This window comes from Salmo salar, chromosome ssa12 (genome assembly GCF_905237065.1).
Source record: "Salmo salar chromosome ssa12, Ssal_v3.1, whole genome shotgun sequence".
Classification (NCBI taxonomy): Eukaryota; Metazoa; Chordata; class Actinopteri; order Salmoniformes; family Salmonidae; genus Salmo; species Salmo salar.
This window is the reverse complement of record NC_059453.1, coordinates 61,346,286-61,373,514: the sequence shown is the minus strand read 5'-3', so window position 1 is coordinate 61,373,514 and position 27,229 is coordinate 61,346,286. Positions and strand designations below refer to the sequence as shown.

Below are 27,229 nucleotides of genomic sequence, written 5' to 3'. Positions count from 1 at the left end.
TTTCATTACTTTTTTTGTTTGTTTAATCATCAACGTGTGCAGGTTTTACCCTGAACTCTAACTGCAACATGAGAAACTACTGTCTGGAAACAGCTTTTTAAAAACAGAGCAGATATATTTCCCAGGTGTTCAGTAATCAGTTGAAACAATCTTGAGTTTATCTAATTTACGTCCCAAATGGCACTATTCCTATGTAGTGCACTACTTTTGACCAAAACCCTATGGGCCTTGATCAAAAGTAGTGCACTATAAATGGAATAGGGTGCCATTTGGGGGACAACCATGGAAAGAACAACCTAATTTTAGGTAACACATTCTAAAACCTGGGCATTGACAGTACAATCCCTATATTGGCTTGGCTGGTCCTTTGAAATGAATACAAAACATTGAAGGATACTCCAAAAAAGCGAGACTGAAAAACATAAATGACAAACGCATAAAAAAAACATCCTTGAACGAACATCCTACACTTCCTCGTACTGCAAGACATCATTACTGCCCAAAAGAAAATAAACACCATGCTGTTCTAATAAGGATGTGAAAACAGTGGATACAATAAGCGACCAGACCACACAACCAACCAGTCGTTTTAACCACCTTAATTATACAATAGCCTTACCATCCGCTCCTTACAACCATGATTAAACAAACGCATGGAAATATTTAGAATGAGTTAGCAGTGAGCTGTCAATCTGGACTACAACCTTTCCCAAATTGGTTAGTACAGGCAAAGGGGGAGGAGTCATCAACGCATCATGTTACCTATAAACCTGGAGTCTCCCTCTCTGGTCTTTAGTCTGAGAAGACTTGTACACCGCCTTCTCTGAGAAATATTTGGTAAGTGAGGGTCCATGTTTCCCCATCCTCAGTCTACCCACAACCCCATAGAGTCGTGCTGTATGATGATGCTTCAATCAAATTGGGTCCAAATGTATGCCTCACATTGTTGGTGGATGAGGTGAGCTTTTCCCTTTCTCTGTAAAGCACATACGTGGAAAAGCGCTATACAGTATAAATCAAACCAATCAAACTGAAGACTTCTCCTCTAATCATCTTCATCATCGTCAATCAGGACCCTCTGTCGTTTGCGCTTGGCAGGGGCGGAGTGAGCCTCCCTGTCTGAGTCAGCGTCCCCGTCTGCCCCCAGGTCCATAGTGAGGGGAGAGTCCTCTGTCAGGAGAGGAGAAGGCAGTGTTAGCAAAACAGCCCCGTGTTTAAATGTCGTACTAATCATTTTTTAGCCTGGATGCCAGTCCGTTTCTTCTTTAACAAACAGCCGTCATAGACGACAGCACAGTACCTCCATCCTCATCACTGTCCAACATCACTCGCCTTCTCTTGGTGGAGGTGTTCGTCTCTGAAGATCTGTGATGGTAAAGGAGAAGAGAAAAGTCAGAAAAGAACATGCAGAGGTATGCTATTACATAATAGAGTGGAGAAGTGTCTCACCTCTCAGGTGCACTGTCTGAATCTATATCCTCAACAGGTGTGAAATCTGTGAAAAGACAGAAATGTCATGGTAGATATAAGTGGGTGTTTCCGGATATAAAGTAGTTATTCATATTCCCATTTTTAGTAAGACAAAATAGCATCAGTATTAAACTTAGAAATGTGTAAAGATTTTGATGGAAATATTATCTCGTCTCTTAATAAAGTCACGGTTAACAAAGCAACATCGTCGGATCAATCCTACATATGAGTATGAGATAAGGGCTAATATATTAGTGCACTACTTTGAACCAGGGCACATAGGGTTCTGTGAATAGGGTGCCATTTCAGACAACCAATGTCTAATCTGCTGACCTGTGTGTTCTGCTGAGGCAGAGGGCTGTTTCATCTTGCGGGCCAGCAGCAGGGCTCGGAGGGCCTGGGCTCTCTGCTCGTGAGAGTCTGCCTCCCCCTGCTGCCGTTCCTGGATGGGGCTCCCTGGGGTTGGCTGTTCCGACTCCTCTGCCCCCGCTGCTAGGGCATCCTGACTGGGGCTAAGGACCTCCGCCGCTCCCCTCAGCTGGGATGGTCTCATCTGGGCTGGGATCCTCCAGAATGACTCCTAATCGATCACCAGACACACAGAGTATTACCTATCAGTGCCTCATATCAGCCGAATCTTGCATTTAAGAAATTAAGTTGAGGATTATTCCTCTAATTTTAAATCATGTGGGTAGGACAAAAAACACAGAAATTACAGAGTTCTCTCCTAAAACCCACCTGCTCATCAGCTGGTGCTCGGACCCCTATTTTCCGTAGCAACCTCTGGAAGCTCTTTTTCTCCATGGCATCCTCGTTCTCCTCAGTCAGAGGGACAATTGGCACGGGCTGAAACAAGCCTGATGGCGAAAATAGGACATTAACTACCACAATAAAACACAAATGTCCTCAACCACACTTCAAAGATGCAGCAATTCACATTGATAAAGAAATACAAATTCTCAATGCTGCGTTGTTTTCCCCCAATATTTTTTAGGTCACATTTCCACTCACCTTCTTCCTCGCGGTCATCTGCCGTTCTGTTCAGGCAGTTCTGTAGCCACAACAGGGGTCCTGACATACCTGTTACGAAATACAGCTTTAGGGACCATTTATCAACTGTTGACCAACACCAACTGTTATGTGGCCTTCTTGCCCATATTAAAATGTTCTTTGATTGGCTTGTGTGATGTTAAAATTAAAAGAACATTCTACTATACAGACACACAAAAGGGGTAGTCTGTATTGAAAATGTACTGTAAACATGAATGCTCTGCTCTCACCTTCCTGCCGTAGAGTGTACACCATGGTCCTCAGGCTGGCATTCTTCTCAACCATGCTCTCCCTCTCTGCCATCCAGCTTTTCTTCCCTCTGGCTGCCGGAGCCTGTCTCGCCATCTCCTCCCCCTCGCTCTCCTCTTCCTCCTCCTCCTCCTCGTCTCCGTCCATGGGCTCTTCGGTTAGACCTCCAGTGAGGTCAGCCAGGAACTCTTCTTCAGTCTAACAGATTACACACCAATACTTTAATAATAGTGGTGCTAGTTTTATGACATTTCTAGATCGCCAACCTATTCTATAATACTGGACACCCAGTATTACAATAAGAGACCAAAAATAAAAGGTTAAATAAATTCCCGTCACCATTCCCATCGCGGCGCTCTTCCCCGGAGCGTTAGGGTTGCGCCGTCTCTTCTTGTGGAGTTCCCGTCGGTCGGAGACCAGGCCCATGCTGAGCAACTTATCCACCAGGCGGGCCCGGGAACGTTTAGCCGTCACCTTTTTCAGGATGTTCCCCAGCACATCTACGGAAATTTAACAACCACTCAGAACTGGGTTCAAACGATATCTGAATTCAAAATACTTCAGCTTGGCTTTATTGAACTTGTCTGGCACAATGGAATCAATAGAACCGTCACAAAACAGCAAACTCTGAAAGCTTTCCAACACAGGTCTGCAACCATTATCACCACGGAGACAAAAAAATACGGCAACTGTTATCACCATGGTAACATGGTATAGCGTGGGAATAAAGAACGTACCATCGGAGTCTCTGAACTCCTCAAACAGCATCTGTAGCTCTTCTTCCTGCTCCTCTGTCCACAGAACAATACGAGTGCCTTTCCTTCAGGGATGTCAAATCAGAAGCTATAGGTCAGGCTGTGTCCTTTCCATAATCTAACTAGCACTGACCTGTAAACAGTACGTTACATCCACGGACATTAATATGGAATAGGTTCTCTATGGTAAAAGCTATCAGGTGACAGGATGCAGGCTAGATATGAAGCCCCCTTGAATGACACTGACTGACCTCTGTTTCTTCAGGTCTTTTACACTGTCCACCAGTCCCATCGCCACCAACTGGGCCACCACCTGCCGACGCGTAAGGGTGGTGTTGCTAAGCAACGGCAGCAGAGTCTCAACAATGTCTGGCACTGTGATAGAGCGAGAGTCAAAGGTTCAGAGACAATACGGGACAAGCATTCATGAACATACAGTACCAGTCAAAAGTTTAGACTCAATCATTCCAGGGTTTTTCTTTATTTTTACTATTTTCTACATTGTAGAATAATAGTGAAAACATCGAAACTATGAAATAGCACATGGATTTATGTAGTAACCCCCCAAAAAAGTGTTAAACAAATCAAAATATATTTTATATTTGAGATTCTTCAAAGTAGCCACCCTTTAACTTGATGACAGCTTTGCACACTCCTGGCATTCTCTCAACCAGCTTCAATTAACAGGTGTGCCTTGTTAAAAGTTAATTTGTGGAATTTCTTTTAATGCGTTTGAGCCAATCAGTTGTGTTGTGACAAGGTAGCGGTGGTATACAGAAGATAGCCCTACTTAGTAAAAGACCAAGTCCATATTACGGCAAGAACAGCTCAAATAAGCAAAGAGAAACGACAGTCCATCATAACTTCAGGACATGAAGGTTGGTCAATGTGGAAAATATAAAGAACTTTGAACGTTTCTTCAAGTGCAGTCACAAAAACCATCAAGCACTATGATGAAACTGGCTCTCATGAGGACCACCACAGGAAAGGAAGACCCAGAGTTACCTTTGCTGCAGAGGATAAGTTCATTAGAGTTACCAGACTCAGAAATTGCAGCCCAAATAAAATCTTCAGAGTTCAAGTAACAGACACATCTCAACATCAACTATTCAGAGGAGACTGCGTGAATCAGGCCTTTATGTTTCAATTGCTGCAAAGAAACCACTGCCAACCACCAATAAGAAGAAGAGACTTGCTTGGGCCAAGAAACATGAGCAATGGATCTTAAACCGATGGAAATCTGTCCTTTGGTCTGATTCCAGGTGACTACCTCATGAAGCTGGTTGAGAGAATGCCAAGTGTGTTCAAAGCTGTCATCAAGGCAAAGTACTTTGAATCTCAAATATATTTTGGTTTGTTCAACACTTTTTTGGTTACTACATGATTCCATATGCGTTATTTCATAGTTTTGATTCTACAATGTAGAAAATTGTAAAAATAAAGAAAAACCCTTGAATGTGTAAGTGTGTCCAAACCTTTGACTGGTACTGTATGTATGGGATGGCTACGCCATAAAACACCAGATAGATGAAAGGATTGGTGATAAAAGGACAGGAAATGAAGAGGGGAGTGATGTCCTTTGTTTACCTTCAGAGTCGCGGTGCTCCACGTAGAGTGTTCGCAGCTCATCCTCTTCCTCTGGCGTCCATTTTGCTTTCTTAGACCCCTCTCTGAGACGAGCATGAGAACAAAAAATGACTTAAAAATGGACACCTTGAAAAGCATTAAGTAATGGAACACACAGACACTTATTTAATTGACACCCAGGCACACACCCTTCGCCAGGCTTGCTGTAGCCCTCTGTCATCTCACGTACAGCTCCCACACTCTTCCAGAAGAGCAGCTCTACAAAGGCCTTGTTGTTTTTAGCCGCCAGGGCAAAGAAACGGTTCAGCACAAACTTAGCAAAGGTCACCAGCTCCTGTAGGAGGAAGAGAAAAATATTGGAACATGTAAATGGATTAGATTCCATGTGCCTTGGATACAGGATTCTATATCCGAAGGGACTTGATATCAATGAATGTAATTTGAGTTGCATGTGAGTATCTCCGGTAAAGATTCAGATCTTCATTAGCCCGAAGCTGGTCCGCTCGCTTACAAATGCACTCGTCTTTTCAGTTCATCGGTTCATGAATCAACTTCAAAACGGCATCACACTCGTTCCTCCCCTACGTGTGAGATTACACTAGAGAGCTCCCAGGGTGGCACCCATCTACCCCAGTGTTTTGGTGGTTCAGGTTCATTTATTAGTCACAAAACAGACCGAACCAGAGAGGGACTACCTGAACTTGTCTAATAAACACTATTTTTTGTTTTCTGTTGCAACATTTTGCTACGGTGTTCCCTAACGAACGGGACCCTGGTGTACCTTATAGGCAGTGGCGACCGGGTCTCCTAGGATCTTGTTGAAGAGGCAGAAGACAGAAAGCTGGAAGAGCAGGGCGTCCATCTTAAGGTCGACGGCCAGGCGGTGCAGCATGCGCGTGATGCAGTGGTTGGTGTGGGGGGAGTTCTGGGAGTAAGACCGGAGCAGGAGCAGGTAGGGACGTACGATGTTGGGGTTGGCAAACCTGGTAGGCAGGGCACATTGGGCAGTGAAGAGTTAAAACGGTCAGTGTTATCACAGGGCAAATGGAGTGTCTGGGGCTTATTCATTACAGTTTTAACATGTTCTGTTTTATAAAAAATAAAATCACTTGTTCTTCACATTCAGGAGACTGACACGGAGGCCCTGGTGATGCAAATCTGAGATCACGTGCACTGTAAACACTGAATTTGCGTCCCTCACCTCTTGATGAAGTCCAGGAAGTTGAACTCTGTCTCAGACACGCGTACAGACTCCAGCTCTTCCTCCTCCTCCAACTCTCCATCCTCCTCCTCCATCCCAGGTTCAGGGGGAGGTGGCCCTCAAAACAAAACAACAGTGTTTCTTATGTACTTTATTTTTGTAGATATTAATGCATCTGCTACTATACACGTCAGATTAAATCATATTGATCCCATATTTGATAAATTACCACAGACCAGTGATGTAGTGAAGTCACCAAACCTCGAGTCCAAGTCGAGTCCCAAGTACCGAGTGTTTGAGTGTACCGAGTCCTTTATACTCAAGTCACTTGGTAGTACTAAAAGCTGCAGTCCATCCATTTTTAAAGGTAGATTTTGTTACATTGTTGCACATTTGTAAGGCTAACTACACAATACAGCTATATAACATTTACCGCTGTAGCTAGTATGTTTAATTATACAATACAGATATATAACATTTACCGCTGTAGCTAGTATGTTTAATTATACAATACAGCTATATAACATTTACCGCTGTAGCTAGTATGTTTAATTATACAATACAGCTATATAACATTTAACGCTGTAGCTAGTATGTTTAATTATACAATACAGATATATAACATTTACCGCTGTAGCTAGTATGTTTAATTATACAATACAGCTATATAACATTTACCGCTGTAGCTAGTATGTTTAATTATACAATACAGCTATATAACATTTAACGCTGTAGCTAGTATGTTTAATTATACAATACAGATATATAACATTTACCGCTGTAGCTAGTATGTTTAATTATACAATACAGATATATAACATTTACCGCTGTAGCTAGTATGTTTAATTATACAATACAGATATATAACATTTACCGCTGTAGCTAGTATGTTTAATTATAAAAGAGAGATTTTCTGACAAAGTCCCCACTGGTCGAGTCCTAGTCGAGTTACTTGTCGTGAAAATTGTGAATCAAGTCCGAGCCCTGGACTCGAGTACCACAACAGTGCCACAACAGTGCCACAACAGCGCCACAACAGCGCCACAACAGTGCCACAACAGCACCACAACAGCGCCACAGAGACACTCACTGGGCAGGTTGGCAATGAGGATCTGTTTGAGGAGCTCCAGCTCCTCCTCTGGCTCCACATCAGCTGAACCAAACACATCTCCCTCTGGCCACACCTCCCTATGATAGACATAGAAATATAGAAAGAGAATGACAACCATCATTTTTGTTATTGCAAAGTGAATGGCCCAAAAAGTAGTCTCGGATCAAGATGCTGTTTTGACTATTGGTGGATCGACCCATGTGGATGTAGGGCACTTTGAGTTTAAGAAAAGCACTACCAAATGTAAAATTAAAAAAGAATAATAATATTGTAGTGTTCGATGGCAGATGCATCTATAACCGACTTTCCCAAAAGAAGTCTATGGGAGCAGAGTCAGATTGAGTGTGTGACTGACCTCGCGGCTCGTAGCAGGCCCAGAGCCTCAGGGCCCCGCCTGTTGAGCAGGGCATCCTGGACACGCACCATGGCCTCAGTCCTCTGCTCCTCCAGGGGAGTCTCAGACGCGGCGTCAAATGGCACAGCGCCCTCTGTCAGAGCCTCCGACAGCTGCAGCCATACAGACAGACCCAGATTTAGCACTCATACTGACAGCAACACACTAGGGCTGCATCTCAATAGATTAAACAGTCTTCCTCTACTTGTCTCCTGTCCTCCATCTGCACTGATCTACACATACGATAGGGGAAAGCCATATGACATTTGCTTTCACCAGTGAATATTATGTAGGAATCGAGACAAGGAGAGGAAGCCACTTTAGACGACTGAGATGCACCCATGAACTCTTCCCTAGCTGTCTGTTAACAGTGCAATGCTACAACATGAAGCCATGAAAGCACCCAGCAACAATCTGCCTCAGTAAATGGAATGGAGTCTGGTGGTGAGTAGACGAGACAAGCTAGCTGCTCCATGTGTTAACTGTTCCCTGGCTGATCGCTAAGGCTGATCCCCAACAGTGACCTGAAAGCCAGTGGCCCTCAGCTCCTCTGCCACGGCCCCCCACGTCTCCTCCAGTGCCTCGGGGGTGGTCTCTGCTGCAGTCGGATTCTTCCGGCCCTTAGACTTCTTACGCTTCACACGCTTCTTCTGCAGGAGGAGGGAAGCAGAGTTGGATAACAGAAAATAAATCATATGAAGCGGAACTGAATCGACATGTAGCCAGATACCCATGTGTATCTTTGTCGGTCATTTATTTTGTAAATAACGAACTGCAGGGCTGCCATTTGATGCATGTTCAAGTCAACAATAATCCGTTTTCAGAAATATATTTGACGAAAGAAAGTTCAGCAACTTCACTATTTGACAAAATATCACCTTGCACTTATTCCTTTCACCCCTGTAGCGGCCCCTATCTGTCTGTGAGTAGAGAGTGAGGCTCACCTGCACCACCAGGTTGTTGCGTCCCTTGCAGAAGCGCTCCAGCATGCGCAGGAAGAGGTGGGTGGACTCCACCAGGTCCCTGAGGAATGTGCGCGGCTGCTTGGTCTCATCAAACTTCCTCAGCAGGGTCAAGAAGATCTCTCTGTACTCCATCAGGTAGAAAATGTTACCTGTAGGGGGAGACAGAGGATTTAGATGTTTAGTTTAGAAAAATAATGAAAGAGGAAACAAAGAAGAGAAAACGACGAGAGGTGGAGAGAAGAGAGGAAGAGCGGAGAAGCGACTCACTCTTGATGACGTTCGCGCTCTGTCTGATGTTCTCGTCTCGGGAGCGGTCCATCTCGTTCACCGTCAGCAGCAGCTCCTGGTACGCCTTCAGAGCCAGGTGCATCCTGGAAGAAACATGCAAAAATGTATTTCATACACGTTCAAGGTCAGAGATACACAGAAATGTACAAGCCATGTGGGCTCCATATGGTCCACGATGATAACATTGGAATGGCTCCCTTAAAACAATAACCCAGCTTGCCACACCTACCTACGGGACCAGGACGTTGCCTCCTTGCGGTCGGTGAGCATCATCTCGTAGTAATTGGTGATGTTGCGCTCAATGAAGTGGAAGGCACGGATGGACATTGTCTCGGAGACCAGGTCGGCACGGAAACCGTTGCCGCGGTTAAAGGCCATGAAGAAGCTGAGAGCCCATAGGTAGTAGGTCTCGTCGTGCTGCTGCGCCTGTTCCCTGATCAGTCCCTCCTGTGGAACCAGACAGAGAGACCAGCTGTGAGTGATGTAGCAAACTGCACTGAGCTCAGATCTGTTTGCATAGATAGGACTGAGAGTCTAATGTGACCGCTGTGGCTAAACAGGCCTCAAACCACAAGTGTGAAGAACTTTATTCAATCAAAATGTGGTAACTGAGTTTCTGGGAAAAAGGTTTTAAAAAACTACATTATTTCACCATCCAAACACACCTTCTCGCTGTGCAGGAAGAATGTTGCTTTTGACTGGGCCAGGAACCCAGTAACTCAATTTGGAATTAACTGGATTCACAATGTTACACAGCAACTTCCAGGAAAATATGGTTATTTTCAATCTTTCAGAATTACAGTCAGAGTCCCTGTCTACCAATAATCTCTCCTTCCTGAAGTAGGCACTTGTTCACTTCCCTTCAAGGATAAAAAAGAAAGACAGACTGGTATATGGGAACTCCCTCTATGCCAGTCTTATTCAAACTTTAAGCGGGGATGGAATTTAACAAGAATTTCTCGCCCCCCCCCAAAATGAAATTACATTTCTTTAATATAAAAATTATTTTAAAAATATCTATTTTTCCACTGACAAATAACATTCAATTCATTTTTATCTAAAAGAAACCAATAAATACATTTACTCAAAATTGTATTTATTTTCTTTAAAGGTACAATATGCAGAAATCGCTCCTGAATATCTTTTCAAGAACCCCAATGATTGTATTTTCAGCTGTTTGAAGCTGGTGTACAAAACAGAAAGTAAGATCCAAAAACATTTACGAATGGGAAGCATAGAAGTAGAGCACATAAAACAGATCTACCGCGTCAAACTTGCTTTCAACAAGAATGCCAGATTGGTCCAGTCACCCAGAAAGTTACATATCGCAGCTTTAAATCTTGGCGACCCCACTGACCCAGACTTTGAGTACAACTGCTCTAGGCCAGGCCAACACCAATCCAATGCTTTTAAATATGAGGAGTAATGAACGAGTACACACTTCAGGAGGAAGGCGAGATTATTGTGACGCACACCCTATATTGGGCAGTACACCCCCTCCAGTGTGATAGTCTTTTTTTTGGCCATCATGCAGTGTTGTGACCCCTTCTCCTCACCTTGACCAGGTACATGAGGCGATTGTAGCAGTTCTCCAGGAAGTCCACACAGAACTCGCGCAGGAAGAGGCGCACGTTGAGGGCCGAGCGGCGTTTGCCCTCCGAGTCTCGAGCGTGCTGCTTCCGCTTGGGGACACGTCTCACCGCCTTGCCTTCATCGTGGGTGTAGTTCTTGAACTAGGACCAAAGACACGTAAGAAGGGACCGGTAGGATAACGAGTAAGGACAGATTTAACTACTTGACATTTCAGCTTGGAAATGCAAATGTTGTTTTTTCCATTCGTTAAAATAGCTTTGACCTTTATCTAGGAAACCTGCTTCAAATGCCAACTCCCTGGTAATACAATTTTGGGGCACTGCTCTAGGATTTCGCACTCACGTTGTGAAGGCCTCGGTGGTAGATCACATCTTTCTCGCCAATGGACTTCAGTCCCTGAACCACATACGAGCCTCCAAAGCGAGAGTGTCTGAAGGAGAGGGAAAGGCATCAGACAATTCTGAAAGTATTTTTTACCTGGCATCTCTCCAGAGCAGTGGAGGCTGCTGAGGGGAGGACGGCTCATAATAATGGCAGGAATGGAGGAAATGGAATAGCGTCAAACACAAGGAAACCATGTATTTGATTCCATTCCACTTATTCCGCTCCAGCCATTATCACAAGCCTGTCCTCCCTAATTAAGGTGCCACCAACCTCCTGTGCTCTAGAGCATATCACACTCTCTTCAACTGCTCTGAGGTCAGTTTGTATCCAATCTACCTCTGAAGAGCATGTCTCGCTGAGAAAAACTGCCCTGAGATCATTGTAGTTACCGGGTTCCTCTCTGGAGGGTGCGGCTGCGTTTCTCCGCTTGCTCTTTCTGTCGTAGTGCCTCCAGCTCCTGGGCATCTCTCTGTTTCTCCTGAGCTGAACGAGCCTGACCCGCACTCACCAGGAGTTCCGGCGTCTGCAGGTAGGGAGAACATAGAATCAGAATCAATAGAATCAATAGAATGGACCCTTTCATTAAAAGTAATATTCTGTGGGGTGTGTATCGGCAGCCATATTGGATGTAGCAGAAGCTGGGATGTTTGATTCATTCTAAGCCATTTAGATCATAATGCATAAGATTACACAGACAGGTACCTAGTCCTAGATCAGCAATCCTACTCTGCGACACGTTATGGATATGGGCCCAGGTGTCTCCCTCTCTGGTCTCACCTGGTCTCTGAACATGAGGGAGATGACCTCCAGCACATGCATGCTCCACTGCTGCTCGCTCTGTGCAGAGGCCAGGAACTTGATCAGGTCGTCCAGACCACTCATGTGGATGGCCCACAGCAACTTGTCATGCACACTGGCATCATCATCCACGTTCTACAGCCATACCAGAGGAGAAAGGAGGGAGGAAGCAGAAAAGGATAGGAGATGGGGAGGAGATAGAGAGAGGAAAAAAGGGGAGAGGTAGGTAGAGAGAGAGAGAAGATACAAGAGAAAGAAAGATGGGGAGTAGTGAAAGGTAGGAAAACAGAAAAGACAGTGAGAAAAAGAGAGAGTTCAATACAGTGAGAGATTGACAGATGAACCAAGGCAAAAAAAATTGAATTCAAATAAAATAAAAAAACTCAGCAGGGGCTGCTGCCTGGGAAAGTACCGAACGGGGTCACAGCACGACCTGACACAGTGAACTCTGACCTTCTCCTCGTAGGGGTCAGCGGGGACATGCAGTACATTCCTGACCAGCAGCAGAATCCTCTCAATCAGCAGGTTGTCCTCCTCCTGCCTCTGGTCCCAGTCCTGACCGACACAGAGACAGATAAAGGGAGAGAGAATAATTTAACGAAGGGCCACTGTTTCTCACTCTTTTGTTTTGGAAAAGACCAGGATTATTTGTGGAGGACTCCATTCTGTGGTGTTGTAGTCTGAAAGTACAACACTCACCAGTTGCAGCAGGGTGTACAGGGTCTCACTCAGAACTCCAAACACCTTTTCATTGGCAAAAGCCTGAGGAAAGGGAGAGACAAGGAGACGAGTCAACCATACAGATCATACTGCTACATACAATCATACCGTATTCCTCCCTCTTCCCCCTTAGAGTGGGCTCAAATAGATCATCACAGAGGATGTGTTCCAAATGGCCCCAATAGAGCTCTGGTAAAAGGTAGTGCACTATAAAAGGGAATACAGTATATCTCTGGGTGTCAGAGATATATTAAATGCAACATGAAACTATTTTTAAGATTTTACTGAGTTACAGTTCATATAAGGAAATCAATCAATTGAAATAAATTCATCAGGCCCTAATCTATGAATTTCACATGACGGGGCAGGGGTGCAGCACCTTGCCAGCCAGGCCTATCCCCTGGGGAGCCAGGCCCAGCCAACCACAAAAGGGCTTTATTACAGACATAATCCTCAGCAGCTCCCCAACCCCCCTCAGACGATCCTGCAGGTGAAGAAGCTGGATGTGGAGGTCCTGGGCTGGCATGGTTACACGTGGTCTGCGGTTGTGAGGCCGGTTGGCAGTACTGCCAAATTCTCTAAAACGACGTTGGAGGCAGCTCATGTTTCATGAGTTGAAATAAATAAAAAAAATTCAGTAATGTTCCATGCGCACAAAATTATTATTTTCAAATTTTGTGCACAAATGTGTTTACATACCTATTTGGAAGCCTTTCTCCTTTGCCAAGATAATCCATCTACCTGACAGGTGTGGCATATCAAGAAGCTGATTAAACAGCATGATCATTACACAGGTGCACCTTGTGCTGAGGACAATGAAAGGCCACTTTAAAATGTGCAGTTTTGTCACACAACACAATGCCACAGATGTCTCAAGTTGAGGGAGTAGGCAATTGGTATGCTGACCTCAGGAACATCCAACAGAGCTGTGGCCAAGGATTTGAATGTTCATTTCCCAACCAATAAACCACCTCGAACTTCGTTTTAGAGAATTTGTCAGTACGTCCAACCGGCCTCACAACCACAAGCCACGTGTATGGCGTTGTGTGGGAGTGTCCCACGGTGGTGGTGGGGTTATGGTATGGGCAGGCATAAACTACGGACAATGAACACAATTGCATTTTATCGATGGCAATTTGAACGCATTGTTGTGCATTAATCCACCGCCATCACCTCATGTTTCAGCATGATAATGCACGACCCCATATCGCAAAGATTTGTACACAATTCCTAAAAGCTGAAAATGTCCCAGTTCTTTCATGGCCTGCATACTCACCAGACATGTCAGCCATTGAGCATGTTTGGGATGCTCTGGATTGACGTGTAAACGACAGCGTGTTCTAGTTCCCGCCAATCTTTTATTTTACCGTTATTTAACTAGGCAAGACAGTTAAGAACAAATTATTATTTACAATGACAGCCTACCGAGGAACAGTGGGTTAACTGACTCGTTCAAGGGCAGAATGACAGATCTTGACCTTGTCAGCTCAGGGATTTAATCCAGCAACCTTTCGGTTACTGGCCCAACGCTCTAACCACTAGGCTACCTGCTGCCCCAATGGCTGTGTCCCAAGTGACACCCTATAATGGCTCGGGTTATATGGGCCAAAAATCATCTCTATTTTTTTTTTTTTTTTTTTTTTTACTTTTGGGTGATTCACAATATATACCAAAAAAAGGTCAATTATACACTGCATTTCAAACAGTCAGGAATAATCTAATGAATTCAGGGCTTGTAAAATTATACGTAGCCTAAATATAAGCCTTCAACCATAAAACCACTAATAATTTAATTATTTTATAAAAAATAGTTTAACCTGCTTTTTTGCAATAGTCATTGATCTGGCTTTCAAGTCTATGAAAATACCCTTTTTGTTACAAATGTAACCAGACCCACGCACAATGCACATCCACTAATACTGACTAACTTCTGGTAGCAGACACTATAGATAAATAACAGGTCTCATAAACAATCTCTCCAACCAAGCCCCCTGCTAGTGAGTAGCCAGCTAATCTTTAGATTTAAAGTCTAGCCTTTTTTAATCTATATGCTTGCTTTCAAGGTAGAACAGTTGAACTGTTATGAATACACCCTCCTGTCCATCTCCAACTGTTGGAACAACACAGCCTGTTGACTTTGTTAACATGTTGAAATCAAGTGGTCTACCTGGATAAGAAAATGCTTATTTCTCAGAATGAGAACGTGTAAGCCAGTTACTTAAACAAATGCGTATTTCTATGCTCCTTGCACATTGTATAAAATAAAGATTAGACAGCTATGCTGAATTTAAATACAAACGCAACATGCAACAATGTTCAAAGATTTTACGCTGTTACAGTTAATATAAGGAAATCAGTCCATTGAAATAAATTCATTAGGCCCTAGTCTATGGATTTCACATGGCTGGGAATACAGATATGCATTTGGTTTTTTTAAAGTAGGGGCATGGATCAGGCAAAACCAGTCAGTATCTGCTGACCATTTGCATCATGCAGTGCAACATCTCCTTCGCATAGAGCTGATCAGGCTGTTGATTGTGGCCTGTGGAATGTTGTCCCTCTCCTCTTCAATGACTGTGCGAAGTTGCTGGAGATCGGGGTGGCAGGTGGTTAGTGGTTAGGGCGTTGGGCCAGTAACCGAAAGGTTGCTAGATCGAATCCCAGAGGTAAAAATCTACAAGGTAAAAATCGGTCCTGCCCCTGAACAAGTTAACCCACTGTTCCTAGGCCGTCATTGTAAATAAGAATTTGTTCTTAACCGACTTGCCTAGTTAAATAAAGGTAAAATAAATTAAAAAAATTTAAAAAACACGCCTACCTCCTTATAGGCCTGTAAATAGGATACCACTTCCAGGAAGTGATGTCTGACAGTGGGGTCATCTGGGACTTTCCCGAAGCAAAGCAGTGCAGGTTGGGTAAGGTTGACCATAAGCCTGTAAGGGAACAGAGACGGCATCAGAACCACACTCCAACCAAAACATGATCCAACATTCATCCAGGCTTCTAACAACCTGTTTAGGGATGAACTACATTACACATGTTCTAGCTATTTAACTTCATGTACCTGATGCAGGCCTGTACTGAGGGTGTGTGCTGCGTAGTGTACCTGATGCAGGCCTGTACTGAGGGTGTGTGCCGCGTAGTGTACCTGATGCAGGCCTGTACTGAGGGTGTGTGCTGCGTAGTGTACCTGATGCAGGCCTGTACTGAGGGTGTGTGCCGCGTAGTGTACCTGATGCAGGCCTGTACTGAGGGTGTGTGCTGCGTAGTGTACCTGATGCAGGCCTGTACTGAGGGTGTGTGCTGCGTAGTGTACCTGATGCAGGCCTGTACTGAGGGTGTGTGCCGCGTAGTGTACCTGATGCAGGCCTGTACTGAGGGTGTGTGCCGCGTAGTGTACCTGATGCAGGCCTGTAGTGAGGGTGTGTGCTGCGTAGTGTACCTGATGCAGGCCTGTACTGACGGTGTGTGCCGCGTAGTGTACCTGATGCAGGCCTGTACTGAGGGTGTGTGCCGCGTAGTGTACCTGATGCAGGCCTGTACTGAGGGTGTGTGCCGCGTAGTGTACCTGATGCAGGCCTGTACTGAGGGTGTGTGCCGCGTAGTGTACCTGATGCAGGCCTGTACTGAGGGTGTGTGCTGCGTAGTGTACCTGATGCAGTATTGAGGGTGTGTGCCGCGTAGTGTACCTGATGCAGGCCTGTACTGAGGGTGTGTGCCGCGTAGTGTACCTGATGCAGTATTGAGGGTGTGTGCTGCGTAGTGTACCTGATGCAGGCCTGTACTGAGGGTGTGTGCCGCGTAGTGTACCTGATGCAGGCCTGTACTGAGGGTGTGTGCTGCGTAGTGTACCTGATGCAGTATTGAGGGTGTGTGCCGCGTAGTGTACCTGATGCAGGCCTGTACTGAGGGTGTGTGCCGCGTAGTGTACCTGATGCAGTATTGAGGGTGTGTGCTGCGTAGTGTACCTGATGCAGGCCTGTACTGAGGGTGTGTGCTGCGTAGTGTACCTGATGCAGGCCTGTACTGAGGGTGTGTGCTGCGTAGTGTACCTGATGCAGGCCTGTACTGAGGGTGTGTGCTGCGTAGTGTACCTGATGCAGGCCTGTACTGAGGGTGTGTGCTGCGTAGTGTACCTGATGCAGGCCTGTACTGAGGGTGTGTGCTGCGTAGTGTACCTGATGCAGGCCTGTACTGAGGGTGTGTGCTGCGTAGTGTACCTGATGCAGGCCTGTACTGAGGGTGTGTGCTGCGTAGTGTACCTGATGCAGGCCTGTACTGAGGGTGTGAGCTGCGTAGTGTACCAGATGCAGGCCTGTACTGAGGGTGTGTGCCGCGTAGTGTACCTGATGCAGGCCTGTACTGAGGGTGTGTGCCGCGTAGTGTACCTGATGCAGGCCTGTACTGAGGGTGTGTGCTGCGTAGTGTACCTGATGCAGGCCTGTACTGAGGGTGTGTGCTGCGTAGTGTACCTGATGCAGGCCTGTACTGAGGGTGTGTGCTGCGTAGTGTACCTGATGCAGTATTGAGGGTGTGTGCTGCGTAGTGTACCTGATGCAGTATTGAGGGTGTGTGCTGCGTAGTGTACCTGATGCAGTATTGAGGGTGTGTGCTGCGTAGTGTACCTGATGCAGTATTGAGGGTGTGTGCTGCGTAGTGTACCTGATGCAGTATTGAGGGTGTGTGCTGCGTAGTGTACCTGATGCAGTATTGAGGGTGTGTGCTGCGTAGTGTACCTGATGCAGTATTGAGGGTGTGTGCTGTGTAGTGTACCTGATGCAGTATTGAGGGTGTGTGCTGTGTAGTGTACCTGATGCAGGCGTCGAACAGGGCCTTGTCCTGGCTGTGCTGGGTGATTATAGGCAGCAGGTCGTTCTGGAGGATTTGGCCCGCCCCCAGCTGCTGACGGGTGTCCCGCGTGTCATCCTCATGCCGCAGGTACCGGATCAGGTCCTTCACACTCTCTACAGGAACACACACACACAGGGTCAGAGGTTAGAGTGCGTATAAAAGCCCTATACATTAATTACATTACTTATTGAGTGCAGTTCGACCTAGGTCAGATTATTACAAGTAACTTAAGTTGCTTTGACAGTAAATATATTGTAAATCCTCCCTAAACACAGTAGTTCATGTCAAGACTGGGTCCTAGTACACAGTACTACCTTAGGCACTGGGTTTATAGCCCAGGAAGTGTTGTTAGCCAGTGTGTGTAGCAGTTCACCTAGACAGTCAGGTTCTCTGTGGTAGGTGTCTCCTTCCAGGTACCCGAGGGCACTGCACGTTGCTAAAAGCTCACAGTTCATCACGTACAAGTCCATACACCACCTGCCTGGCAGGGGAGGAAGAGGTGATGCTCAACCTGACACACAGCAACCAGGAAATAGAGAGAGAGAGATTTATAATGAGGTGGGGAAGGAAGAAGGCTTATAATATATAGTTCTGGGAAGATTAAAAAAAGTATACACAACACGAAACAAAAATTACTATAATGAATATTGTATGGCAAAACAACAAAAACTACACTGAATAATACACCTGTAGGCTAAAAATCAACTGGATTACATAAGAAAAAGCGAGGTGTTTAGACGTCAGTTCATAGGTCGTTCAAACGTGTAGGAGACCGAGACAGTAAGACATTGTTATACGGCCTTTACCCGTCTACACACTAGAAACAATTCAGTTCAACCGGTATTAGAAAGTCACAGCCGCAAGGAATAATCAACACAAGTGCTAGTGCTTTTCTTGGTATATTACTAACCAATAACAAGTCTGGAATTGCAATCTGCATTTTGTTCAGTGTGAGAGACTAAGAACAGATTGAATAACAAGAGGACATCTGTGCTGCTTGGCTGTATGTCTCAGTTACTCCCTCTCAAACACACACCTGCCCGCACAAAAACACACACCTTTCCTGTGGCAAGATCCAAGTGGACAGTCTTGAGTTGAAAGGCATACTCTCAAATCACACTTACGGACAACTCCAGAGCTATCTGGTCCAGGATTAGCCCAGAGTACAGGACCTAGTGACATTAACCATCTGGAACTCATCTGGCCAGCAGGTCAGTGACTTCAGGTAAACAGAACAGTAACATCATTAGGAAATGGTGTGGATGAGAAGCAGCCTTTTGTTTTGTACACAGAACAGCTCATGCATCCCTGCTCTCCTCTGAATTGTGAGAGGGGCTATGGCCATTTTACAGAGAGATTTTCTTTCAGCCTCTGGCTAACCTGGTTATGTAGGCAAACTGAAAATGGAAATGTAACTGAAAAAGCTATGAACCATGAACAGTGCAACAATTTCTCACAGTTCCACCTTTTTACCGCTACACGGGCATACAAAGAACTACTCCACTTGAAATGAGATTCCCATCAGCTCCTCTCGGCTTCTTCACACACCTAGTACTGCTACAGGCCATAGTAAACACACATGAACCCGATTGACCCGCTCTTATGAGACTGCCAGTAAGAACCTCCGTTCCTCTAAGCACAGTGAGACGAGGGGCAACCCAGGGGAGAACGACTGACCCCTCTCATCGAAGCTACGGGAAGTTTAAACAGGATCCCCCATTATAATGAATGGAAAAATATTGCAATATTTGTGGTCAATCTTCGTGTAAATAAAAATCGAAGACAATCATGGTACCAATTATTGCTTCTTACACCAGATGTGTGTCCTTGAACGTATTATCTTTAAATCACACACAGAAGTAGTTAAGGATAATTTAGTTGCTAAAGGCAGCCAGAAGTAGCCGGGTCGGCATTCACCTTCAGTTACTCAATGAGAGGGGGCAGCACTGAGCTAGCCTGCAACGTCACTTACTGGGCATGTTATGTCTCCGTGAGACGCCATCTTAACCTGCTTCATTTGGCTTCAATGCACTATTGAGGGTTTACATAGGAATGAATGGTGTCACGTGATCGGTGGCTTTGTCCATTCATACAGCACAGAGTATACAAAACATTAAGAACACCTGCTTTTTCCATGGCATAGCCTGACCAGGTTAAACCAGGTGAAAGCTTATCTCCCTTATTGATGTCACTTGTTAAATCCACTTTAAAAATCAGTGTAGATGAAGGGGAGGAGACAGGTTAAAGAACGATTATCAAGCCTTGAGACATGGATTGTGTATGTGTGCCATTCAGGGGGTGAATGGGCAAGATAAAATGTAAGTGCCTTTGAACAGGGTATGGTAGAAGGTGCACCGGTTTGTGTCAAGAACAGCAATGCTGCTGGGGTTTTTCACACTCAACAGTTTCCTGTGTGTATCAAGAATGGTCCACTACCCAAAGGACATCCAGCCAACTATACACTGTGGGAAGTATTGGAGTCAATATGGGCCAGCATACTGGGGGATTCCATGCACTATTAGGAAGGTGTTATGTTTGGTATACTCAGTGTATATACATACAGTTATTGGGGCAACACCATGTCACCCATCTACGATGTAATCACTTGTTCAAATTCAAAATGCAATGTTAAAACCCCATTATAGGCTATATTTGTGTGTGTGGGGGGGGGGCACATACACAACACTAGAAGATCTAGCCCACAATTTCCATATAAATCAATATGGGGAAATGAATCTGGTTCTAACTCAAATCTGTAAACAAAAGCCTCTGAAAGCCATCATCTCCAAGAAGCAGTAACGGTTTACTTCACATAGCCTAAATGTTCTCAGGTGTGGGTGAACCTAGAATTCCACACTTCAAGTCATTCTAGCAAGCCAAGTTCATTCTTCCATACATTGAGTACCAATGCATATTTAAATGTTTCCATTTGCCTACAATCTCACTTCTTGGAACATGAATAGTGTGGACTTAGGCTAAATTGTTTCGGTTAAATGTAGGATACATGTCCATGCGAGCTGTCTAAAGCTGTAATAACCTATCCCAAAAAGTGAATTTAGGATTTTAAAAACACAACATTACCGAAATGTACAGTGCATTCGGAAAATATTACATTACAGCCTTATTCTAAAATTGATTAAATTACAATTTTTCCTCATCAAGGCAAAGATCTGGGTCTTAGTGCTAGAGGTGTCAATACAGACCCTGGTTCGATCTCAGGCTGTATCACAACCGGACGTGATCGGGAGTCCCATAGGGCGGCGCACAATTGGCCCAGCATCGTCCGGGTAAGGGGAGGGTTTGGCCGGGTAAGGGGAGGGTTTGGCCGGGTAAGGGGAGGGTTTGGCCGGGGTAGGCCTTCATTGTAAATAACAATTTGTTCTTAAACTGACTTGCCTAGTAAAATATAAATAAATTAAATAAAAACTACAACAGCCCCCCCACACAGATCAGAAAGCAGACACACGGCCTTCTCAATGAGCAGCAAGACATTTAAGCAGCCTATGAAAGCCCCCCCGTTTTTAAACTCTTCAGAAAATATATGAGCTGTAGTTCTAGTCTAGCTACAAGAATGTGGGCATTCGACACTTTCCTTAGTGCAGAAGAAAGCAAATGCTAGCCTTTAGCCCAACACAGACCTCTAGTCACTCTACCACCATCTTATCAAACCCTTATATCTGCAGCAATCTCACTGATGTGCCAACCTGATACAACACAAGGAACTAGATGGTAACGTGACATTAGAGGTCGACCGATTAATCGGAATGGCCGATTAATTAGGGCCGATTTCAAATGTTCATAACAATCGGTAGTCTGTATTTTTGGCCACCGATTTGTCAGATTTTTTTTTTTTAACTAGGCAAGTCAGATTAAGAACACATTCTTATTTTCAATGACGGCCTAGGAACGGGGGTTAACTGCCTTGTTCAGGGGGGATTCGGGGATTCGTTTTTGCAACCTTACGGTTACTAGTCCAACGCTCTAACGACCTGCCTTACATTGCACTCCACTCTGACTACCTGTTACGCGAGGGCAGCAAGAAGCCAAGGTAAGTTGGTAGCTAGCATTAAACTTATCTTATAAAAAAACTATCAATCTTAACATAATCCCTGGTTAACTACACATGGTTGATATTACTAGTTTATCTAACGTGTCCTGCGTTGCATATAATCGATGCGGTGCCTGTTAATTTCTCATCGAATCACAGCCTACTTCGACAAACGGGTGATGATTTAACAAACGCATTTGCGAAAAAAGCACTGTCGTTGCACCAATGTACCTAACCATAAACATCAATGCCTTTCTTTAAAATCAATACACATGTATATATTTTTAAACCTGCATATTTAGTTAATATTGCCTGCTAACATGAATTTCTTATAACTAGGGAAGTGACGTTGTGTCACTTCTCTTGTGTTCCGTGCAAGCAGTCAGGGTATATGCAGCAGTTTGGGCCGCCTGGCTCATTGCGGACTGTGTGAAGTCCATTTATTCCTAACAAAGGCCGTAATTAATTTGCCAGAATTGAACATAATTATGACATAACATTGAAGGATGTGCAATGTAACAGGAATATTTAGACTTAGGGATGCCACCCGTTAGATAAAATACGGAACGGTTCCGTATTTCACTGAAATAATACACGTTTCGTTTTCGAAATGATCGTTTCCGGATTCGACCATATTAATGACCAAAGGCTCGTATTTCTGTGTGTTATTATGTTATAATTAAGTCTATGATTTGATATTTGATAGAGCAGTCTGAGCGATGGTAGGCAGCAGCAGGCTCGTAAGCATTCATTCAAACAGCACCTTCGTGCGTTTTGCCAGCAGCTCTTCGCAATGCTTCAAGCATTGCGCTGTTGATGACTTCAAGCCTATCAACCCCCGAGATTAGGGTGGTGTAACCGATGTGAAATGGCTAGCTAGTTAGCAGGTGCGCACTAATAGCGTTTCAAACGTCACTCGCTCTGAGACTTGGGAGTGGTTGTTCCCCTTGCTCTACATGGGTAACGCTGCTTCGAGGGTGGCTGTTGTCGATGTGTTCCTGGTTCGAGCCCAGGTAGGAGCGAGGAGAGGGACGGAAGCTATACTGTTACACTGGCAATACTAAAGTGCCTATAAGAACATCCAATAGTCAAAGGTATATGAAATACAAATCGTATAGAGAGAAATAGTCCTATAATTCCTATAATAACTACAACCTAAAACTTCTTACCTGGGAAAATTGAAGACTTATGTTAAAAGGAACCACCAGCTTTCATATGTTCTCATGTTCTGAGCAAGGAACTTAAACGTTAGCTTTTTTACATGGCACATATTGCACTTTTACTTTCTTCTCCAACACTTTGTTTTTGCATTATTTAAACCAAATTGAACATGTTTCATTATTTATTTGAGGCTAAATTGATAGTATTTATGTATTATATTAAGTTAAAATAAGTGTTCATTCAGTATTGTTGTAATTGTCATTATTACAATTAAATAAATAATAATAAATGACCTTTTTTTTAAAAAAACAAATCGGCCGATTAATCGGTATCGGCTTTTTTTTTGGGGGGGGGGGGGGGTTCTCCAATAATCAGTATAGGCGTTGAAAAATCATAATCGGCCGACCTCTACTTGACATGAAGAAAAATTGGTGGGACTTGCTTTAACTCTTTACAAGTATTTTTATGGTAGTGGAAGAAGTTTAAAAATGTTTTACTTAAGCAAAGAAGTTAAATATAGTCAAATAATTTGTCTGATTACTTTGAATAGCGGGGCAATTAGATCATATATTTCATCACAAATAACTACTCACTACTACACTTTTATACACTCCTACTAGAATACCACAGTATTTGCAAACTGTAATAATAGAGTACAGTAGACGAGGCATTGTTGAAGTTTAAAATACATTTAAAACCTTCTATACCAAGCATTTATCCCTTACCATACATTAATTTATTAATCAAAATGATAAAGCTGTTAAAAGAAAGTTATGACTTGAATCGATAAATAGCACAGATAAATAAATAAAGTAAGGACACAGGGATGGAAGACCTAATGGATGGAGAGATGAAGGGATAAAAAGGAGGTTAAATTAGGCTGGACACATGACACTTTTAACAATGCTTTTTTTCTGATAAAAACTAGTTCATTGCATCTGCCGTAGAGCCCAGTTTCATAATATTACCATATGTCCCAGCTGCTTGCCGTAGTTTTGAAGTAATCCCGGGGATGACCAGTGAAATATACCTGCTGGAGCGCGTGCTACGGGTGGGTGCTGCTATGGTGACCAGTGAGCTGAGATAAGGCGGGGCTTTACCTAGTAAAGACTTATAGATGACCTGGAGCCTGTGGGTTTGCCGATGAATATGAAGCGAGGGCCAGCCAACAATAGCATACAGGTCGCAGTGGTGGGTAGTATATGGGGCTTTGGTGACAAAACGGACGGCACTGTGATAGACTACATCCAATTTGCTGAGTAGAGTGTGGAAGGCTATTTTGTAAATGACATCACCGAAGTTAAGGATCGGTAGGAGAGTTAGTTTTACGAGGGTGTTTGGCAGCATGAGTGAAGGATGCTTTGTTGTGAAATAGGAAGCCGATTCTAGATTTAATTTTGGATTGGAGATGCTTAATGCGAGTCTGGAAGGAGAGTTTACAGTTTAACCAGACACCTAGGAATTTGTAGTTGTCCACATATTCTAAGTCAGAACCGTAGTGATGCTAGACGGGCGGGTGGGCAGCAATCGGTTGAAGAGCATGCATTTAGTTTTACTAGCATTTAAGAGCAGTTGGAGGCCACGGAAGGAGAGTTGTATGGCATTGAACCTCGTCTGGAGGTTTGTTAACACGGTGTCCAAAGAAGGGCCAGAAGTATACAGAATGGTGTCATCTGCGTAGAGGTGGATCAGAGAATCACCAGCAGCAAAAGCGACATCATTGATGTTACAGAGAAAAGAGTCAGCCTGAGAATTGAACCCCGGGGTAGGGGTAGCCAGGTGGAAAGCACGGCCAGCCATAGAAAAATTATCGACAAACCAGAGGAAAAAAATACCGAGACCCTGGTAACGAGACCCTGGTAACGAGACCCTGGTCATATAACTATGACTGGCCAGAAACTAGTGCTGTGCGACAGGCATTTACGAAACAGAACCAAGCTGTGAGAAGTTACACAAGGGAGACCTGACTTGGATTGAGCAAGGTCATAAGAGACCACTCAACTAGGTCACAAAAGGCAATTTATTGGTGCATTAACGGTTTGAAATCATTAAAAAAAAGAATTGCTTATTTTCTGGCCCAAGACTATTCTGCACTGCAATCAAATGAAGTCATTAACTTTAAAATGGAGATGACTGGCTATGTAACAGCCTAACTATTTACGACAAGGCTTTGATGTACACACCCTGATGGGACCTAACACTTGAGGCAAACGACTAGGCAGCCTAAATTATTTTCATTTGATGTTATCCTTTTGATAGCATTATTCAGTCAAGACATAAGGGCTCCAACGCAAATGCATATATTTTGCCAACCAGCTGACAATGTGCGAGTCTGTTTTCCAAACAACATATTTACTTTTGGAACTTGGCAGTATGAGTCTAAAGATTGGCAGGCCCATGGATAGTGATAGACCCCTGCTAAAACGATAATAATATCAGACACTTAATAATATTATAATAACGCTGCAATGTATTGAAGTACTATTTCTGCTGACAGCAAAGTCGTCACTAGCTAGTTAAGACAGCCACAAAGTGATAAACCCCGCCTATTTATTTATTTTGTATCCGATTTTAAACCATAACCACACTTCCCACCTGGACATTTCTACAACTCAGTCATATTAAATCAAATAATTGTGTATTAAATCAGAGTACAAGTCAAAAAAAATGTATTAGTAAAAAAACGGCAAAAACAGGGACAGCATTTAGTCACCCGATTCAATTCCAATCAGTCAATATAATCGACAACTGTCATCAGAAATCGACGCGATATGAATCAGACAGCGGGGCGCCGCCTGACCCACTAGTTGGTCAGAAGGTCCAAATCAACGTTTCATATCGAGGTGTAGATGTAGTGTAGATCGAATTGCACTCAAGAAATCTTCTTCCCTACTATGGGTCATTTTAGCGGGCTATTCCGGGGTAAAAACACTTTAAAATCCATTAAGTACCTTTGACGAAGGGAAAGGACATCAGAAGATAGTCTAGTTTTTAGTTACAGCACAATAAAAAAAAAAGCATCATTACAGCCTACTCGGAAATTACGATATGAAACGTTGATTTGAACCTTCTGACCAACTAGTGGGTCAGGCAGCGCCCCACTGTCTGTTTTATATCGACTGATTGGTTCTGTATGGGGTGACTTAGCTTCTGAATGTAGGATGATCACAGAATAGCAGTTGTACTTGTAACTGGATGCAACACACATTCAGTGTTTAGTAAACGACTCCTGGCGGGAAGATACAAGCACACAAGTTTGTATAAACTGGACAGGTATGACTTGACCAGCGTGGCTGCCAGGGAACTTTAGCAAAATGAAGCAAATGTTAACGCATTTCACTCCACTGTTATGGAAGATTAAACATGTATGACACGCACACATTATAACATTATTTATAAGTGATTATTAAAAAACAAGCAATTCCATCGTTTGCCGATGCGGTGTTTGCTAAGCTAGCAAAAAATACTAACGTTCGTTTACACAATCGTTCAATCACACAAAGTTGGCAACTATACATACCAGACCGTGGTGATGGTAAAATGGACCTTTGTGTTCTGACTACAGTTATTCCTATATTTCTATAGATATTAGCTAAGTAATGAAAAAGCAATTTTCACAATAAGAAAAGTCCACGCACTGTCCAGTTTAGCGCCTAAACGATTCTAGACGGATGTTCTTCTTCTTCTATGAGGTTTAACGGCGGTTGGCATCCCATTTGCTGCATTACCGCCACCTACTAGACTGGAGTACAACTCCCTTATACTTTGCTTTAAAATAAAAATGTAATAAATAAATACCCTACCGTTTAACAATTTCAAAATTATATAAAATAAAATTAATACCACCCTACTCCACTAACTAAATGTATTTAATCCTACCTCATGCCATCATCCTGAAAGGATGGGACATCACCACTTAACACACCCTGTAAGTCTTCTGATGTCAAGTCTCGCACACCAAAATACCTCTCTGCTACCACCACAACCTACATTTTCTGCGACTTCCGTTCCATCCCTGCAGTACAGTTGATAACCATTGCTATAAATGCCAAAAATCCAATCTTACTGAAACTTATAACTTTTTGGTCTATTCCCCCCCCCTATTCTCCACCCCCTCCAGGTGTGGCCCATCTTCCCCACTTATCCTCTGTGTTTTCGTTCTGTCTGTGCCAGTTCAAGTCAACCAGTGGTTTGTTTCTGCACCTGGGTTTCCACAGTTGTGCGGTTTCTCAGGCGACTGGTTTTTGACCCTTGCCTGTCCTGACCCTGTACCCGTCTGAGCCTGCCTGCACCTCTCCTCCACCTCTGGATTACCGACCTCTGCCTGACCTCAGCCTGCCTGCACCTCTGCTCCACCTCTGGATTACTGACCTGAGCCTGCCTGCCATCCTGTACCTTGGCCTCTCCTCTGGATTATTGATCCCTGCCTGCCTTGACCTGTCGTTTACCTGCCCCTGTTGTTACAATAAACATTGTTACTTCACAGTCTGCACTTGGGTCTTACCTTGATTCCTGATGAACTTAGGTGCACACACAGGTCGAGAGACACATTTGAGGTGACAGACCGTGACATTAATTACCGCCTTGCACACTCTTGCCTGCAT

At 44.0% G+C, this 27,229-nt stretch overlaps 1 protein-coding gene across 2 annotated transcripts; it reads right to left on the bottom strand.

Moving 5' to 3' along the window:
• LOC106565441 (timeless circadian clock) lies at positions 1-26,321 on the bottom strand. Of its 2 annotated transcripts, XM_014132582.2 has the most exons (30): positions 26,146-26,321; positions 17,790-17,927; positions 17,376-17,529; positions 15,384-15,498; positions 12,545-12,607; positions 12,299-12,400; positions 11,825-11,980; positions 11,437-11,570; positions 11,006-11,093; positions 10,627-10,803; positions 9,300-9,517; positions 9,050-9,153; positions 8,762-8,931; positions 8,342-8,467; positions 7,779-7,930; positions 7,403-7,500; positions 6,313-6,430; positions 5,893-6,094; positions 5,300-5,445; positions 5,112-5,194; positions 3,776-3,899; positions 3,507-3,589; positions 3,109-3,269; positions 2,751-2,967; positions 2,482-2,550; positions 2,209-2,327; positions 1,804-2,050; positions 1,450-1,495; positions 1,301-1,365; positions 1-1,170 (listed from the first exon to the last, which is right to left on the bottom strand). In XM_014132582.2, exons 2-30 carry the CDS (start codon positions 17,884-17,886, stop codon positions 1,046-1,048), a joined length of 3,759 nt encoding a protein of 1,252 aa, XP_013988057.1. In that variant the 5' UTR covers positions 17,887-17,927; positions 26,146-26,321; the 3' UTR covers positions 1-1,045. The 2 variants fall into 2 exon arrangements, with proteins under 2 accessions (XP_013988057.1, XP_045547559.1); XM_045691603.1 differs by lacking the exon at positions 26,146-26,321 and having other exon boundaries at positions 17,731-17,927.
• Between the last annotated feature and the right edge of the window lie 908 nt (positions 26,322-27,229).